Source organism: Gopherus flavomarginatus, chromosome 11 (assembly GCF_025201925.1).
Source record: "Gopherus flavomarginatus isolate rGopFla2 chromosome 11, rGopFla2.mat.asm, whole genome shotgun sequence".
In the NCBI taxonomy this organism is placed as follows: Eukaryota; Metazoa; Chordata; order Testudines; family Testudinidae; genus Gopherus; species Gopherus flavomarginatus.
This window is the reverse complement of record NC_066627.1, coordinates 4,886,867-4,905,200: the sequence shown is the minus strand read 5'-3', so window position 1 is coordinate 4,905,200 and position 18,334 is coordinate 4,886,867. Positions and strand designations below refer to the sequence as shown.

Sequence of the window (18,334 nt, the reverse complement as noted above, 5' to 3'; positions counted from 1 at the left end):
AGTCCCAGGAGGCACTGAAGCCAAATGCCTTCTCCAGAAAGAGACTGTGACCCCAAGGGAACTGATGAGTGGAGGGGACCTCCCATGGACTGTTCCAGAGCTGCTCTAGAGCATCGCACCTGTGGCTCTCTGACAAGGTGGCCTTCAGATTCCCAGTGACTCGCCCCTTAAACAGCGGGAAAAACAGGGGCTCACCTGTCACTTTGATAAAGACAGAGTGGCTATTCCCAGATGAGATCACTCCATAAAATTCCCATCTCCAGTATCCACAGGTTTACCATCTAGCATTACACAGGAGCAGCCAGGGATCCCCCCTCCTTGCTATTCCAAACACCACAGTGTGAGAGGAGGGTGATCCCTGCCCCCACTCCGCGAGACGTCTTCACCGCTCCCCCCCGCCCCGTGAGCATCTCATCAAGGACAGGAGTCGTCATTACCTGCAGGGGACACGGGCCTGGGGAGCATCTGGAGAGCGGCTGGAAGAGAAGAAAAGAGAGCAAGATTCGGGAAGGGAATGAGGACGCAGAGGGATGTGGGGCAGGGAGGGAGGGAGTTTACAGACAGACAAAAGGGCGAGGGCCGAGGGAGTTCACTTACCCAGCAGAGGCAGAAGGAGTGTTAGCGCCATGCTGAGCTGGTTGCTCTGGGGTCCCTCCCCTCTCATGAAGGCAGAGGAAGCCACAGCCTCATTTGCAGTCACTGCTCAGCTGGGCGGCTGGACAGGCAGCAGCATCTCAGGCAAGGAGGGGCTGAGAGCAGCTGACCACTTCCTGCCACCTTCTCCGATGTTTGCTCTGGCTTTTGTACTTCAGTGCAGTGCTGGTGGGAGAGGCTGGAGCAGCAGCCCCCGAGGGCTGGATCTTGCCAGGGTGGCCCAAGGTATCAGCTGGTGTAAAGGAACCTTCCTTGAGTTACACTGGTTTACACTCACTTGGGAGCTATGGCCAATTGACACCAGTTGGGGAATGTGGGCTCATTGATGCCAATGGAGCTACGACCCATTGACCCCAGCTGGGGGTCTTGGTCGTTAACAGCAATGAAATGGCTGTTACTGCTGGAGGTTTTTTTCACTGTTTGATGTCCGTGATGTGCTCAAGAGTATTTCTGTCCACAACGGAAGTAGAGAAATTTCAGTCTCAAATCTTTGATGCAAACAGCCTCCTGGCCTGGCGCCAGCCCTCCTTACCAGGGCATAATTTGTATTTCTGTTGACCAAATAATCAGAGTCACTTTTAGTTCATCAGGAAACTGTCATCTAGGGTTTCCCGTAGTGCAGCTTTGATGTCCGGTCCCGTTCGTAGCGCTCTCAGCCTTGTAAGCATAAAGTCTCAGTAGGAGGTGGAGATTTCAGTTGACGCAGTGCAAGCAACTATAGGGACTTACTTTGTCTCCCATGGGACACCCTGAAAATACCAGGATCCCCAAACCTCCCACTACTCCACAGCTGATACATGAATAAAAAATGGCACCAACCAAACTGGGCCAGAAACAAGTTTAATTCAGAAGAGCGTGGCTAGACAGGGGCATTTACCCATCCTTCACCAGCAGCTCTGACCACTTTACCCAACCTCCTCCCAAAGCTTGGGATAGAACCCATGAGCCCTGGCTCCCAGACCCCTGCTCTAACTACTAGACCCCACTCCTCCTCCAAGAGCCAGGACAGAACCCAGGAATCCTTGCTCCCAGCACCCCACCCCACTCTAACCTCTAGATCCCACTCTCCTCCCAAATCTGGGTATAGAACCCAGGAGTCCTGCCTCCCACCCCCTTTATCCCACAAGATGAAAAGAACGAAACTGAGGTATTTGCTGTGACAAGCATTTGAGAGTGAGCCAAGATTGACATCTGGGGAATTCGCAGGCAATGGGAGCAGGTGCTGCTGGGAAGTTGGGGGGCAGGGATTAGAAGAGGGGTTCACTGTACACAACTTCCTCTGAGACCAAATTCCCTCCTCGCTGGTGGAACGTGGAGTTCCCACGGCTCACAGGTGGGCATGTGGCTACAGCATACTATAGGAAAGTAGAGAACAGAGAAGAATCAGGTCTGCCAGGAGCTTTTGTTGTGCTATAGACTAGAGAACTTACATTGTGCTCTCCCCTTGGAGTCAGTATTGGTCCCACTGCCCAGGGTAGTGCTAGAGGGCGCTGTGCTGCAGGGACCAGGGCCCTCAGTAGTGGGTGCTCGCCCCTTGGAGTCAGTGCTGGCCCCCCTGCCCCAGGGCAGCACGAGGGGGCACTGCAGGGAGTGTGGGAGGATCAGGGGCACTCTCCCCTCACACTCAGAGCTGACCCATTACCTCACTGCAGTGCTAGGAGGAGCTGTGCTGCGGGGAGCTGGGTGGGATCTCAACGGGGACCCTTTGCCATTGTGGGGAATACTGACACCAGTGCTCCTGCATGGCACCGGCAGGTGCAGTGCTCCAGAGACTGGGGTGGGGGGCTCAGCATGGGGCGCTCTCCTCTCTGAGCTTACCAGGGTAGGGCATCCTCCCCTGGTGCCTGCATCCTCTTGTCCCTTGCCTCTGTTCTTGGATTTACCTCCAGGGATGCTCGGCAGCCGCCGCTGGTTGTGGGTCACCAGCTGATCGCACCCGTCATGACTCCTTTGCTGCAGAGCTAATTACATAATAGATCAGACCCTCCTACCCGGTCTCCCCTCCCTGTTGCCCTGCCTCAGACCCTCCATCCAGCACCTGATCTCCCCTCCCCGATGCCCTGCATCAGATCCTTCATCCAGCACCCAGTTTCCCATTCCTGCTGCCCTGTGTTAGGCCTAGCAGCCAGACTCAAGGTCTCTTTTCTCCATGATGCAATTCCCATTTTTTACCACTAGCTGGCAACATAGTCTCAACATCACCAATAGGGAAGCTGGAGTGTTGCAGTCAGAAATTCCCCACTTAAAGGGGAAGTGGCCATGAGAAGGCCCATCAGACACCTCCCATGTACTGTGTCCCACCTCTGAGACCCCATGGGCCACACAGTGGGGGAAAGTGTCTGGAAGGGAGCAGGGTGGTCATTACTCACCTAAATGGACCCCAGGGGCTCCACTGACACCCAGGTAGCTGAAAGAGGCAGAGCTATGTCTCAGTGATGGAGCTGGAAGGGTCAGTAGGAGGAATTAGGGTTGGGGCGGGAGTTTTGGGTGGGGCTATCATTGGCCAGCAATGCTCTAGGTGGTAGCTTTTCTCCTAGCTTCATTCCTCCATTCTCGCTCATTCTCTCCTTTTCATTCATCGCACCTCTTCTTTCCCTCTTTCTCTCTCTCATTCCTCCATTCCTTTTCGCTATCTATCCGCTGCATCTCTTGCTCATTTGCTCTGCTTCTCACCCTGGCCCCAAACCTCCTCATGCCAACTGGCAGAGGGTACCATGGAATGTGGGGCTATAGGGAACCCACAGGGTCAACGATATAACATCACGTACAGTCTCTACTGAAAGCATGTGTCACACTGGCCATCATCAGACTGCTTATAGAGGCATGAACATTTAATTAAGCAATGGAGCACCAATGGTTGCGGTGGATTCTCCATCATGGACACTTTTAAATCCAGATCGGGCGTCTTTCTAAAAGATCCTCTCTCAGAATTATTTGAGGGCAGTTCTCTAGCCTGTGTTATGCAGGAGATCAGACTAGATGATCACAATGATCCTTTCTAGACTTAAAATCTATCAGACAGGTATCGTATTGAACCTTTTCCCCCTGCCTCATCCTATAATTGACTTTGTGCAATAAACCTGACTGATATTGGTCATTTGGTCTCTTGAGCATGTTTCGTAACAAGCGATTGACTGGACAATTTTTCTAGAAACCAATGGGAAAAATATGCCCAGAAATTTACAGATGCGCAATGTAAGGGGAAAGGCTGGTTGAGAATCAAAGTTTGATCTAAAGATATTGATGTTGCATATTTTGGCATGTGGGGCTGACAATTTGGGCTGTAACAAATATAAAACTTTGCTTTTTTGAATCTCGGCATGGCCTGTCATTAAATAATTGTTCTCTAAGCCCCCTGTTGTCTGACTTCTCCCCAATAATTTCCTGCAACTGTGAAAAAAATATTTTTTTAAAAAAAATGCTTTAAAATAACCATCAATATTACCTGTTGAAATTCTAGCAAAATAATCAAAAATTCTGCCAGACCTAGATATACACGTCTGATCACAGAATCATACAATCATAGACTATCAAGGTTGGAAGGGACCTCAGGAGGTCATCTAGTCCAACCCCTTGCTCAAAGCAGGACCAACACCAACTACATTATCCCAGCCAGGGCTTTGTCAAATTGGGCCGTAAAAACCTCTAAGGATGGAGATTCCACTACCTCCCTAGGAAACCCATTCCAGTGCTTCATCACCCAGCAGTGGGAAGGGTTTAGGGTGAATGTGGGAGGGGACATATAGCGGAAAACAAACATCTCATCTGCCCAAACTATTTTCCTTCTCTCCCATTCATGTATCATTCTCTCTTTCTCATATTGATTCATCTGGGCTCTCTCATTCACAGCCTGGCTCCTCACAGCTCAGTCCAGAGGGGAGAAGCTGGGGGGACGAAGGTAGATGTCATGGCGGGAGGTGAGTTCCTTTGTTGTAACAGATGGATGGGCCCATGTGTTGGGAGGGATATCAATGACCCTGCCAGGGGAGACAGACAGACGGACAACCCCTCATGGGGAGGGGGAGTAATACCTCTGGAAATGGGATAGCTTACCCAGTTGCTGTCTTGCTGCTACCTGTGGAGAGAAGGTCAAAGAGCTACTTTAAATGACTGCTCGGTTTCCCTTATTCCCCCATTCCAGTGTCTCCCCCCACGGGAGTATGTGGTGAGTGCCTGGCACAGCTGTGACCCATGGCCTTCTTGATGCCAACCGACGGAGGGGCACACAGGGGTGCAGGGCTACCATGGGTCCACCAAAGAACATCACGTGAAGTTGCTAATGAAAGCCTGCATCACATGCATCATCAAGACCATTGTGAGATGAGTGTACGGAAAATCTGTGAGGAGTTATGTGGAGATGTTGAATATTATTTTCTCTGGGCCTTGTTGTGGTTAAAGGGAGGTCGCTCCAAGGTAGCATGCCATGAGACAAACAACTGCAGACAGGAGTTGGAAGATGCTTATCTCCATGGTGGACCACTGAGTGTCTCCCTGTAGAAGTCTATCAGCATCCTAAGTCCAATGCCAACAAAGAGCTTGCAGAGCATTGGGCGAGATAGTAATAGGAAGAAGTAAACAGCAGCTGGGGAAAACTTGTTCTCAGATGGAGATCAAAGGTCTGGTCTGGTACATTGGGGGTTCAGAGAGATGTGCCCTCGAAGCCTTCAATCTCTGAAGACAACCTACCATGAGGTTTGATCTTAGGGAAGGAAGATCTCAGCCAACCTGACTGAAAATGATGGGAAAACACTATGCCGTAGTAGACAGGGAAACATCCTGGGAGTTCAGTTTAGGCTGTAGGAAGCATGTTACAATTTTGTTTTATATGAAAGCATTTGTTTCCAATATTCTTCCTTGAATCTCTGGTCTTGGATGAGAAGAAGAAGAGGTCTGTATCACTCAAAAGCTTGTCTTGTTCCCCCTCAGAAATTAGTCCAATAAAACCTCACCCACCTGGTCGCTTTGATGATAAACTTCCTCTTGTTTTCCCTATAAACAGATCTAAGTGCCGCATGGTGAGTGGGGACCCCGAACTGAGCATCCAAAGTTGGAGTGTCCCATTCCTTTGAGGACAACAGATCTAAAAGTTCTGGGTGTGTTCAGTGGAACAGAGGGTAATCGTTACCCTGTACAGAGAGCAAAGTTTGCAGGAGCATGTGTTGCCAGAGACTAGCAGAGTCTGGGAACTGATCCACAGCAGGACACAGACAAGAATCCCTCACACTAAGGGCTTGTGCCTTGTAACCTGGGGATCCCTGGACACCTGGGTCCTATTCTCCACCCCAGTCTTGTCCACCCTCCCCCAGAATTCCACAGACGAGACTCTAGCTCCCATTCCCCATCCAGGTTGCCTTACTGGTACCTTTCTTTTTCCTTCTGCAGCAGCAGCCAAGAAGAGCCAGTAGCCCCAGGGCAGCTCCTCCACCACCACAACCAGCCACCAAAGGGAGAGGCAGAGCCCAGCCTGCTTGAGAGACAGGGGAAGAGTGACAGTAGGCATTATGCCAGGATCGCCAATGTAAACGCTTCTCCTGCATGGCATTGTGGACTCCGCTATATCTCAGGCAGCCTGCAGAACAGGGACAATCTGCGCCCTCCCCTTTAAGAAAGGAATTTCTGCATGCTAGATACACGACGTGATCCTGCCACCTATGGGTCCAAGATGGGAACTGCACCTCAGAGGAAATATTCCTTCTCATTCTGTTAATGCTGTTGGGGGCCTCACCTCTCCAGCTGTAATTCCTGGTGACATTCCAGGTAACAGTCACAGCCTGGCTCCTGGGGGACTGGATCCATCTCCCACTCATGTTCTTCTCGTACCCACAGGTGAATTCCCCAGTGTTGTTAGGACCATACTGTGGGATGCTGAGCACAGAGATGTTCACAGAGCCAGAGACAGACTCCGTGGTGCTGATATCAGACCCCTTATCTCCAGGGACGATCTCAGTTCCATCCTTGTAAAAGTGAAATCTCCACGCGCCAAGGTCACCAGGGGTCATGCAGGTGATGAGCAGGGGGAGCCCTTCATTCACCACTCCAGATGGGGGATCCACTATTAGCAACGGCTGGGGAAGGGAGTCTAAGGGGAGAAGAAAAAGGGAGAGTCAGCAGGAGAACCACAGTCCAGTATCGGGAAGGGGCGGCTGTACTGTATAATGGGCACTAGGGGGCAGCAGAGGGTGGGTGTTGGGAAGGGGCGGCTGTACTGTATAATGGGCACTAGGGGGCAGCAGAGGGTGAGGTGGGGAAGGGGCGGCTGTACTGTATAATGGGCACTAGGGGGCAGCAGAGGGTGGGGGTGGGGAAGGGGCGGCTGTACTGTATAATGGGCACTAGGGGGCAGCAGAGGGTGGGGGTGGGGAAGGGGCGGCTGTACTGTATAATGGGCACTAGGGGGCAGCAGAGGTTGGGGGTGGGGAAGGGGCGGCTGTGCTGTATAATGGGCACTGGGGGCAGCAGAGGGTGGGGGTGGGGAAGGGGCGGCTGTACTGTATAATGGACACTGGGGGCAGCAGAGGGTGGGGGTGGGAAAGGGGCGGCTGTACTGTATAATGGCACTAGGGGGCAGCAGAGGGTGGGGGTGGGGAAGGGGCGGCTGTACTGTATAATGGGCACTAGGGGGCAGCAGAGGGTGGGGGTGGGAAAGAGGCGGCTATACTGTATAATGGGCACTAGGGGGCAGCAGAGGGTGAGGCGGGGAAGGGGCGGCTGTACTGTATAATGGGCACTAGGGGGCAGTAGAGGGTGGAGGTTGGGAAGGGGCGGCTGTACTGTATAATGGGCACTAGGGGGCAGTAGAGGGTGGAGGTTGGGAAGGGGCGGCTGTACTGTATAATGGGCACTAGGGGGCAGCAGGGGTGGGGGTGGGGAAGGGGCAGCTGTACTGTATAATGGGCACTAGGGGCAGCAGAGGGTGGGGTGGGGAAGGGGCGGCTGTACTGTATAGTGGGCACCAGGGGCAGCAGAGGGTGGGGTGGGGAAGGGGCAGCTGTACTGTATAATGGGCACTAGGGGGCAGCAGGGGTGGGGGTGGGGAAGGGGCGGCTGTACTGTATAATGGGCACTAGGGGGCAGCAGAGGGTGGAGGTGGGGAAGGGGTGGCTGTACTGTATAATGGGCACTAGGGGGCAGCAGAGGGTGGAGGTGGGGAAGGGGCGGCTGTACTGTATAATGGGCACTAGGGGGCAGCAGAGGGTGGAGGTGGGGAAGGGGCAGCTGTACTGTATAATGGGCACTAGGGGGCAGCACAGGGTGGGGGTGGGGAAGGGGGAGCTGTACTGTATAATGGGCACTAGGGGGCAGCAGAGGGTGGGGCGGGGAGGGACGGCTGTACTGTATAATGGGCACTAGGGGGCAGCAGAGGGTGGGAGTGGGGAACGGGCGGCTGTACTGTATAATGGGCACTAGGGGGCAGCAGAGGGTGGGGGTGAGGAAGAGGTGGCTGTACTGTATAATGGGCACTAGGGGGCAGCAGAGGGTGTGGGTGGGGAAGGGCGGCTGTACTGTATAATGGGCACTAGGGGGCAGCAGAAGGTGGGAGCGGGGAAGGGGCGGCTATACTGTATAATGGGCACTAGGGGGAGCAGAGGGTGGGAGCGGGGAAGGGGCGGCTGTACTGTATAATGGGCACTGTGGGTAGCATAGAAGGGGGTTGGAAAAGGGACGTCTGTACTGTGTAATGGGCAGCAGAGGGTGAGTGATGGGGAACCCCACTGCTCCTCTGGCTGTCTAGCACCACCTGAAATGTGGGGAGAGACCCCAGCAGGAGCATCCCAGGGGTCAGAGCCTCACCTGACACTGGTACAGTGATGCTGTTACTGTTCTCGGATACAATCTCCTGCCCGGCCTCCCATCTCCAGTACTGACAGGTGTAGGAGCCATCATTCCCCGTCTGTGCCGTGAGGTCCATCCAGGGCCCCTCGCTGGCAGCTGGCAGCTCTTCAGGGGTCTGATCCCCTCTGTGCTGGTGGAACCTGAACCCCACCACCTCCTCGCCATGTGGGGCTGAGCAGTTGAGGTTGACCTTCTCCCCGGGCAGGTACACAGGGAGCTTGGGATGCAGAGAGAGTTTGGGGGCCAGAGGAGGAGCTGCAATAGAGAGAAATGGGTCAGTGCAGAGGGGCTACCCCCCAGAGTCAAGAGAAGTCAATATGGGGAGTCCAGTGATCCCCCAGCTTATGAAACATCCCACAGCAAACAACCCACAGGGCAGATGCCAATCCCCAGTCTGAATGGAACGGCATCTCACAACTGGCAGAGCTGTGGGGGAACGGCTACAGCACCTAACCAAACAACCACCTCAAAACACAATAGGCAAAATTCCTGTTGAAACTTTCGAGTGATTTACAATCAGAAGTGCTGAACTTTGAGCTGCTCATCTTGGAGCAAATAAGCCTGCACACACCCACATATGGCAAAGACGAAGATATGACACCACAAAACTCTGGTGGTCTCCATAAATTTCCCTACTCAAGAAAAATTAAGGTTGCACTCATGGATAACTGAGGATGAGACACAGGTAATAACCTGAGATGCTAAAGGGTGAGAAATGTGCTGAATGGTATAAATCAAGGCTGTGGTTTGGTAGTTTAATACTAATTGTTCATGATGATGGACGTTGAATGATCTTTTTCATCGTGCGTCCTCTACGACAATCACAGGTTTTCCGAGTGCTGGGCACATGCTATGGCCCAGTCTGCAGATCTTCCTCCAGGAACCTGCAGACCAACAGATGTTCCCTAGTTTGTGTATTTCAAGTCATGTGTGCCATGTTTCCAGTTGTGTGGCCATGGATTTTTTTAAGCAATTCCATTACAACTAGGAAGGTTTTCTATGATTTCAAGGCCACCCTTGGCCATGTATTGGATGTCTGGGAATAAAGGGTGCACATCACGGCCCATGTCAGACAGTCTCAATCTGCAAATCCTGCTGAACACCTACCACTGCAATATGTGGAATGGGAAAAATAAGGGCTGTTTTATTAGTTTAATCTTCATAGCTATGACGATGTACACTGACTGGTAAAAGAATCATGGAGTTATGTTATTGCAATGCCAATGATTTCTAACAGAGAAGAATGAGAACAACTTATGACCGTTTCGGTAAATGTATAACTGGAGACACAGGATGACAGACATAGAAGGACAAATTAATGTATAAAAACAAAGGGTCCAAATTGGAGAACCCTGATCCAGAGACTGAGACAAATTTGGAAAATTGGGCCCCTACCTGTTCAGTCTGATCTGTCTTATTGTTTGTCACATGTGTATGATCAGAACAGACAAGTGTCAATGATTCAATCTGAAAATTTATAAATAAATGTAAAAAAATAGATTAAGCCAGTATTGGGTGGAATCCAGTCTCAGTTTCCCACTTCACAATGGTCAGTGGGATTGAACAGGAAGCCATGAAGACTCTGGAGCCCATGGAAGGAGTAAGTGTCATAAACAGATAGTTAAGGGTTAATGTCTCTTTTACCTGAAAAGGGTTAACAAACAGGGACCCAAAAACCTGACCAGAGGACCAATCAGGAGAAAAGATACTTTCAAATCTCGTGTGGAGGGAAGCCTTTGTTTGTGGGTTTGGGTTTTGGCTTTGTTCTCTCTGGGTCCTGGACGGGGCTAGAGGTGCAACCAGGTTTCTGCCAATCTCCCTGCTACAGTCTCTTATCTATTCAGAATTGTAAGTAAGAAAAGGCGGTCATAGTCTTTTAATTTGTTTTTTCCATTTGCATATGTGTACTTGCTGGAAGTAGCTTAAATTGTGTTTCTGCTGGAGAAAGTTTCTTTCTATTGTTTATAAGTTGAAAGACTCAGTAACTTTTTACCATCTAAAGTGCAGAGATAAACCTTTTACTTTTTTCTTTCTTTTTTATTAAAAAACTTTCAACTTCCTTAACTGCCCAGTTCTGTATGCTCCCCCTGAAGCTCTGGTATGGGCCACCATTGGAGACAGGCTACTGGGCTAGACGGACCAGGGACCAGCATGGCAGCTCTTATGTTCTGACGCTGTTCCCTGCTGTCACTTGCTGAGAGAAAGAGGCCTTACCTGTGACTCTGATGGAGATGGGCTGGCTCTCAAGGGAGATCTCCTGCCCAGGTTCGGCTACCCGGTACGTACAGGTGTACGAGCCAGAATCCTCCATGCCGAGTCTGCCAATCTGGTAACTGTGAGAGTCCTCCAGGGCCTGTCTTGTGCATGCCACTTGTTCCCCGGCCTTGAGGAAACAGAACTGCGTATTCTTCTCCCAGCTAGGAGCTGAGCACGTCAGGGTAACAGACTCACCAGTGGTGAACTCAGGGCCCGTTGGGGACAGCCGTAGCATTGGACGAAAGCTTTCCGGGAGCACAGAAGGCCCTGAAGAGAGACAGTGGGGACTGAGCTCTCCAACAACCCCCAGGGTTATGGAGCTCCCTCCAACCAATCCCAGGAGATGGGTGATGTGTCCAAAGGGAGATGACGCCCAAGTTCATTTGCTACCATGCCATAGTTCCCTCCCTGGTCACTGATGTTCTTTCCCCACCCAGTGATGTTTTCTCTGAGAAGCATCAGTTCTTGGTTCACCCACTTTTCATTTACTGATTTTCTCAGTTTTCTTGCCCATTTCAGTGAAGGTTGATTGGTCTTTAAAGACCATCAGGTGATGCTCCTGGGATAAGGCAGGTGTGAGCCTACAGTTAACCCAACAGCCCAATCAGTGCTTGATCTCTGTGGAGACAATGAATTTAATAATTCCTGTAAGTCTCCCAGCAGCAGGACTGGAAACTGCAAGGAGATGCCTCTGCAGACACCGATTGGGACCTGCAAGGCCAGGTTTGGACTGGCAGATCTCAAGGAATTTGCTGGCAAGGCCGACAGGTGGGAATGTCAGGCAGGTGATGGACATTTCAGCAGCACCACAGCTCTCCCTTGCTGAGGAGAACGTCACAGCGACTTAGTTGCTAACATGATCTCCCTTGACAAACCAGCTCTCCTGGACAGGAGCTCTCTGATTGCCCAGGGCAATCACATTGCAATGGCTGAGCATTTTAACCACTCTCTTGAACTATTCTGTTCCCACCTTCCTTCGGAGGTTCAACCAAAGATGGAGACCAACTGACCACTGCGAAGGTAAAGAATCCCCCATCCAAAGTGGAGTCTGCAGTCCGGCCCAGATACCAACCCACAGGGCCAGCTCTAGGTTTTTTGCTGCCGCAAGCAAAAAAAATTTTTGGCTGCCCCCCATCCCAGCCCTGGGCTCTCCCCCTGCTGCACCAGCCCTGGGCTCTTCCCCTCCACCCACATCCCCTGCTGCCCCAGCGCTGGGATTCCCCCTTTCCTTCCCACCAGTGCCCTCCCCCCACTCCCTCTGCTGCCCCAGCCCTGGGCTTCCCGCTTCCCCACCACCAGTGACCCCCACATACACCTCCTGCCGCCCCAGCCCTGGGCTTTCCCCCCCCACCTGCACCCTCCTTCCGCCGCAGCCCTGCGTCACTGGTAACTCGCTCCCAGGGCAGGTCATTCAGCAGGAATTTTGGATGTGCACAGAACACACAGGACTGGTTCCCATATGGTTACAGAACTGCAGTAAAGTGGAACAATTTTAAAGCTTGTGTGATTGGAGGATATCTGGATGCATATTATAAGACTGTTCTCCATAAATGAGGAAAAGTTGAGGTGCCTTTATCATTCTTTTGTTCCACTCTTTCTTTCAAAGGGGAATTTGCCAATGCAATATCACTGTTTTCCTTTTAAACAAATAAACAAACAAAAGCCAGTGGCTGTTGAAAATACCAATTCCAGTCCTAATAACCACTGAGAAGCATTTCTTGCTCAATTTTATCCTACTTTTTCTACAGCAAGTTACAGTGAATCAGTATATTTGATCTGGGAGAAATGAAGTAACAGCTGCCCAAACTGAGCTTGAGAACTCCTGAATTTTGAGGTGTTCAAATCTGGAAGGCAGGTGCTGGGTGTGTGGGTGGAGGGGCTGTGGGCTCTGCGGGTGGGCATGGCAGCATATATGCAGCAGCGTGTCTGGTCTGAGTGGCATGGTAAGGGGGCTGGGGGTTGGAGAAGGGGTAGGGGGTTCTGGGGAGGCAGTCACAGGACAGGGAGCGGGGGGTTGGATGGGTCAGAGGTTCAGGGGGGCAAGCAGGGGACAGGCAGCGGTTGGATAGGCATGAGAGTCCCAGGGGTTTGTCAGGGGACAGGTAGGGGGTGGGGTCCTGGGGGGAAGTGGGGGGGTCTCAGGAAGGGGCAGTTGGGTACAAGGAGAAGGGAGGCTTAGATAGGGGGTGGGGTCCTGGGGGGCAGTTAGGGGCAGGGGTCCCGGGAGGGGGTGATGAGGGAGCAGGGGTTTGGATGGGTTGGGGTTTCTGTGTGGGGCAGTTGGAGGGAGTGGATGGTGGCAGGAGGGGGCTTCCCTCCCTCCCCGTGGAGTGTCCTGTTTTTTGAATGTTAAGATATGGTCTCCCTACTATGCACAGTGCAACTCTCCATTCACAGCAGGCTGCTGCATGAGGTCCCCCTCCTTCCTTTCCAGTTGGTAGTGGCCAAGGGAATGCTGGGAAATGTAGTTCTTTCCCTGCTCCAGGGCTGCCTCTATAGGCAGGGAGCTAACCAAGGAACTACAGCTCCCAGGGCCCCCTGTTGGTTCTCAGCTCCCAGGCTGGATCCCTGCCGGCTGCCACCCCTGCAAATGGGCTGCCCCAAGCAGGTGCTTGCTTTGCTGGTGCCTAGAGCTGCCCCTGCCAACCCACCAATATCAGACAGGATTCATCAGCTCTGCCCACAGATTGCTCAGTCCATTGCAACGTACCGGTCGGTAGCCCACAACCCCTCCAGTCTGCAGGCCGGACGTGTGAACAGCCATCGCCTGACCCAAGAGGTGTGGATGGAAACATGACTCACCTGTCGGATGGAGTGAGAGGGGAGCACTCGGCAGTGACTGGATAGCTCTCCCTGAGACACTGATCTCATAGCTGCAGGTGTAAGAGCCGGTAGCATCCAAATCAGACTGATGGAGCTGGAGATGGGCATCCGGCTGTGAGACAAAGACATTCCCCTGCCTCAGGAACTGGTACCTTGTAGCCACATGTCCCAGAGGGGCCGAGCATAGGATGGTAACAGGGCTCTTCCCCGGGGGATCAGAAATCACAGAGATGGATGGAGCAACAGGGAAATCTGTGAAGAACAACAATCGGAGAGAAGAGGGGGTGTTAATGTACCAAGAGTGTGGAAACAGCAGAGCAATTGGTGATGAGGAAGTGGGGTGTAAAGGTCAAATTGAGGCATAGGCTGGGAGCCAGGACTCCTGGGTTCTATCCCCAGCCCTGAGAGGAGAGTGAATTTCAGTTCTTGAAAAGCTGACACAAGTAGGAGGAGGAGAACCAGGTAGTGAAACTGAGCTGATGCCCTTGACAGCAGTTAGTTTCCTGTTTACATCTCAGCCATTGTAGGGGGAGAAATGCCAGAGACCCTAGCTCAGACAGCCCTAGGAAACAGATGCACTAGTAACTAGGGCCAAGCACGGATGGCTATGCTCTGAGATGGTCTCCCACCCAGGCTCTGCTCCCCAGGACAGGAAGGTATGTGTTTTCGGGATCCCCATCACAGCTGTGAGCCCCAGCTGAGCAGGGAGATCTGCAGAGACCTGCACCCCGATTTCATCGCTGAAGCAATAACTCCCTCCTGGGAGCCGAGCACCGGAGAGTAACATGCTCCCTGGGGAGATAGACAGAATGCTTAGGGGCTAGAGAGAGCGTGAGGGCTGGTTGCCGCCTGCACCCCAAGGGGCTGTGAGAAAGCATCCTAGGAGATCCTGGTTCAAACCGTGGCCAGCACAGTGCTTGTGGTGACACCATGTGGGCAAAATATACAAAGTAAATAGCCTGGAATAGATCTCATCATCATTGTTCTTACTAGTGGTAAATTTCAGTTATGAAGGTTAGAAATATTTCTTTATTGCGTTGTGTGTGGGCAGCAAAATCAGTGTTTATCGACAAAAATCGAACGCAGAACGGACTCCTGTTCCACACTACGTCTGCCAAGAGGCACTGCGCTCACCCCTCTAGTTTAACTGCTGCAATGCAACATGGGGGCTTAGTTCTGAGAGGGGGGCTGGCCAGGAAAGGAGAATGAGGCCACGAAACACCAGCACTGAAACTCCCATCAGGCACTACAGCCGCTCTGGGGAGATACAGGTTACAAACAGAGCCAAAAATAAAGGATTTTGTTCCAAGAGGGAGGAAAACGTCTCATTCTGATCCACAATCTTTAAATGAAACATTCTGACGTGTCTGCAACGAATTTCAAACCTCCCATCCCGTCCCATATGAGGACTTTGGAGGACAGAGTGATAATTCAAAGAGCCACGATCTCTATAGAACAATGTGCTGTATCTGCAGTGAAAGGCCAGAAGGAACGGTCAGGAAGCTCCTTCAAGCCAGAATCAAACCAGTGACCTAAAGCTTGGCCACGTTCTTGAAATCTACAGTCCACCTCGCCACCAGCACAGGTGCTAAAGGAACCTCTATAGCTCGACATGTTTAGCTTAACCAAGGTGAAGGGGGATTTGATCGCGGTCTATAAGTCCCTAACACGATGATAGAAATCTGATACCAAAGGGCTCTTCAGTCTGGCAGCCAAAGATCTAACAGGCTCCAATGGATGAACACTGCAGCTAGACAAATTCAGACTGGGAATAAGGTGGAAATTTTCAACAGGGAGGGGAAATCACCACTGGAAGAACATACCCACGGCTGTGGTGGATTCTCAATCACTGGCCATTTTTAAAACAAGGGTGGGTGTTTCCCTAAAATATCTGCTCTAGTTCAAAGAGGAATTATGCTGGGGACATCTGATGGAGATGGGACTATGGGGATCACAGGGTCCCTTTTTGGTTTGAGAATCTGTAAAATAGTTTTGGTTTGTTTGGGAGGGTTCATTGTTTTGGGGGTAGGTGGAGCAAGGCAACAGGACCATTCACCAACAGGAGGAGACCCTGGGGGTGGAAGTGAACAGGCTGCTGGGGGTTGGGGTTTCACATGTGATGGAGATGGGGATGGGAATCCCCTATTAGACAGCAGGAGAAAGGGGACTCACCCATCACTGGTACCAAGACAGGCTGGCTGCGTGCAGAGTAGATGTGCCGTCCGTCCCTCACTGCCCAGTACTCACAGCTATACTCCCCGGCCTTCCCCGTCTCAGCCGTCAGGACCAGCCAGGGCCCCCCAAGCAGGCCAGTGGTTTCCGTGAAGACCCATTCCCCGCGCTGATTGTAGAACTGGTAGCTGGTCACCGCCTCCCAGCTAGGGGCTGAGCATCTGAGGGTGAGACGCTCCCCCGGGAAATACACAGGGTGCTGGGGGTCCATGATGATTGTTGGGGCTTGCAGGGGGGCTGAGGAAGGGCAGAGAGATTCAGGAGATGTTACACTCCCTCAGCCAAGTGCTGTCTACCTATCTTTGTCCCCCTTGGCTGTAGCTGGCAGCCCCTCGCAGCTCTCCGTTCCCCACCACCACCACAACAAGATACCTGGTGTCTGCACCCCACAGGCCCCAGAGCTCTGGCTGCATCTCTCCTGGCCTCACCCCAGCCCTTGTGCTCCATGGGGAGGGGGCAGGAGCCCCTGTTGCCTCTAGGGGGTTCTGGTTCCCACCTGGCCACACCATACGTCACAGGCTCTGCCTGGCATGGAGCAGCTCAGTCAGAACTGTGGGGGCACTGAGACCGGATGGATGAGGGAAGTGGGAGTGGGGGTGAGGAGATGAGAGGAGATGGCAGCTAGGGGGAGAGAGATGGAAGCCCCCAGGCTCAAATCCTTTCCCACCTCCTAGTTTGCAGCCAGAGCTACTGAGATTTCACTTCTGGGGCCAGGGCTAGAGTCTGTTTTTGGGGTGCTCCATTTCAAGCAGTTTAAAGGGGGCTGGTTCTAAGAGGGGTTTCTCAGCCCTATCAGAGAATCCAGCCCCTATAAGGCTTCCAGGGGACCCTAGAAAACTGAGCCCCCCACAAATCACCAGTCACTTTGGGAAGTCTTGCCCAGGGCTCCCTGCAGGTCCCAAAGCTGGGAGCTGACAGGAGCAGAAACAGAGTGAGACGCACTCAGAGGGGGGGTGGGAGGGTCCCTGCACACGATGCCTGGGAGGGGGGTCTCTACACACAGTGCCTTAGACCCCACAGTGAGAAGCCAGGCACAGAAGCGACTACTGGAATCAGTGTCCCCTGTCTGGTCCCATTCCCCACCCCACTAAACAGCCAGTTCCACTGGGGCAGGATCAGAGCTGAAAGCCCCTAGAGGTGAAAGGCCCCATGTCCCATTCTCTGTCCCAACCAGCCAGACCCCCGCCATGGGGCCAGACTGGAACTTGAAGTCTGCCCAATGGGGTGACCTCCTTTCATGGAGGGGACCCACCTGAACAGACAGCTGGGGGGGGTGTGGATCGGGTCTCTCCTTACCTGCAAGTGACACCAGCCGGGAAAGGATCTGGAGAGAAGCTGAAGGAGAGAAGAGAAGATATGGGCAGTGAGAGCTCTGGGGACGGCACAGGAGGGAAGGGGGCAGGAGAACAGGGAATATAATTTAGGGACATGTGGACCCAGGTCGATGAGGTTCAACATCTATTTCCCTAGGGCAGAATGACAGGCAGTAGGTGGAAGGAAACGACCGTCAGGGAAAGAACAGGAGCTCGATACTCGAATAAAGCCCTAGGAAAGCAGCCACTTGGTGACTGAGAGTCTCTTTGCAGAAGCCCGAGGCTCAGGGTTCATGCTCCCTGCGCGGAAAGACCCCGTGAACAAACCTTGCATGGCTGGGAAATGCCGGAAGCCCACCAGACTGCCACTGAGCAGGAGGAGGAAGGAGAAGGTGAGACACATGAAGGGAAGGGGGGAAGGAGACACAGGCTGAAGGAGGAGTGCAGGGTCACTCACCCAGGAGATAGAGGAGCTCCATGCTGGGTGTAACAGGATGCTGCTGCCGGGTGAATCTGCTCCTTCGATGAGCTACCTAAATAGCAACCCCGAGCTCTTACAAATATCTGTGACCGTCCGTCCCATGGGGCGAGACACTTCCCCAAAGTCTGCACATCCGAGAGAGGAACCAGCTCCTGGGATGGGCCAGCCGGTGTCTAAAAGGAGCACGGACGAGTGATGACGATGCAGCCTCAAGACCTGCTGATTGCTGGAGAACCCTGGTGTCTGGGATGGAGAAACCTTACAGATTATCAGGGGAGATGGAATGAAAGAGTGAGAGAGGGAAAGGGGGATTCAGACCAAGGCAGACAGATGAATGAAGAGACAGGCTTCAAACAGAGGAGTGGAGAGGCAACTGCGAGAGAAGGTGGGGCAGAGAGAGAGGGAATGAAAGTCAGACACACAGAGGGAACATGTGAATGAAGGAGACAGATGGAGGAGTGGGGAGGATGAAGAGGGTGGCAGAGTGAGGCAGGGAAAGGGGAAGACAGAGGGAAGGCGTGAATGAGGCAGGCGCAGGAGGGGTGCAGGGTGAGTCATTCATCTGGCACAGGGAGACACGTTTAGCTCCATGCTGGGGGGACCAGTCTGAGCCTGGAAGCTGCACTCCCAACCCCCGTCTCCTGCGAACCGCCTGCTCCCCTCTGATCACCACCAGACGAAGTGCTGCCTAAGGGATGCAGCCACTTCCCCACCCCACCATCGAGGCACCACACGCTGTGGG

At 52.7% G+C, this 18,334-nt stretch overlaps 1 protein-coding gene across 3 annotated transcripts; it reads right to left on the bottom strand.

The window, feature by feature from the left end:
• Positions 1–1,720: 1,720 nt before the first annotated feature.
• LOC127031941 (immunoglobulin superfamily member 1-like) lies at positions 1,721–17,945 on the bottom strand. Of its 3 annotated transcripts, XM_050918980.1 has the most exons (12): positions 17,569–17,945; positions 17,095–17,133; positions 15,739–16,035; positions 13,546–13,818; positions 10,702–11,010; positions 8,446–8,742; positions 6,380–6,733; positions 6,017–6,118; positions 4,708–4,729; positions 3,024–3,061; positions 2,473–2,615; positions 1,721–2,009 (listed from the first exon to the last, which is right to left on the bottom strand). In XM_050918980.1, the coding sequence occupies exons 1-12, from the start codon at positions 17,588–17,590 to the stop codon at positions 1,902–1,904; spliced, it is 2,004 nt and encodes a 667-aa protein (XP_050774937.1). In that variant the 5' UTR covers positions 17,591–17,945; the 3' UTR covers positions 1,721–1,901. The 3 variants fall into 3 exon arrangements, with proteins under 3 accessions (XP_050774937.1, XP_050774936.1, XP_050774938.1); XM_050918979.1 differs by having other exon boundaries at positions 6,017–6,733; XM_050918981.1 differs by lacking the exon at positions 6,017–6,118.
• Positions 17,946–18,334: the final 389 nt, after the last annotated feature.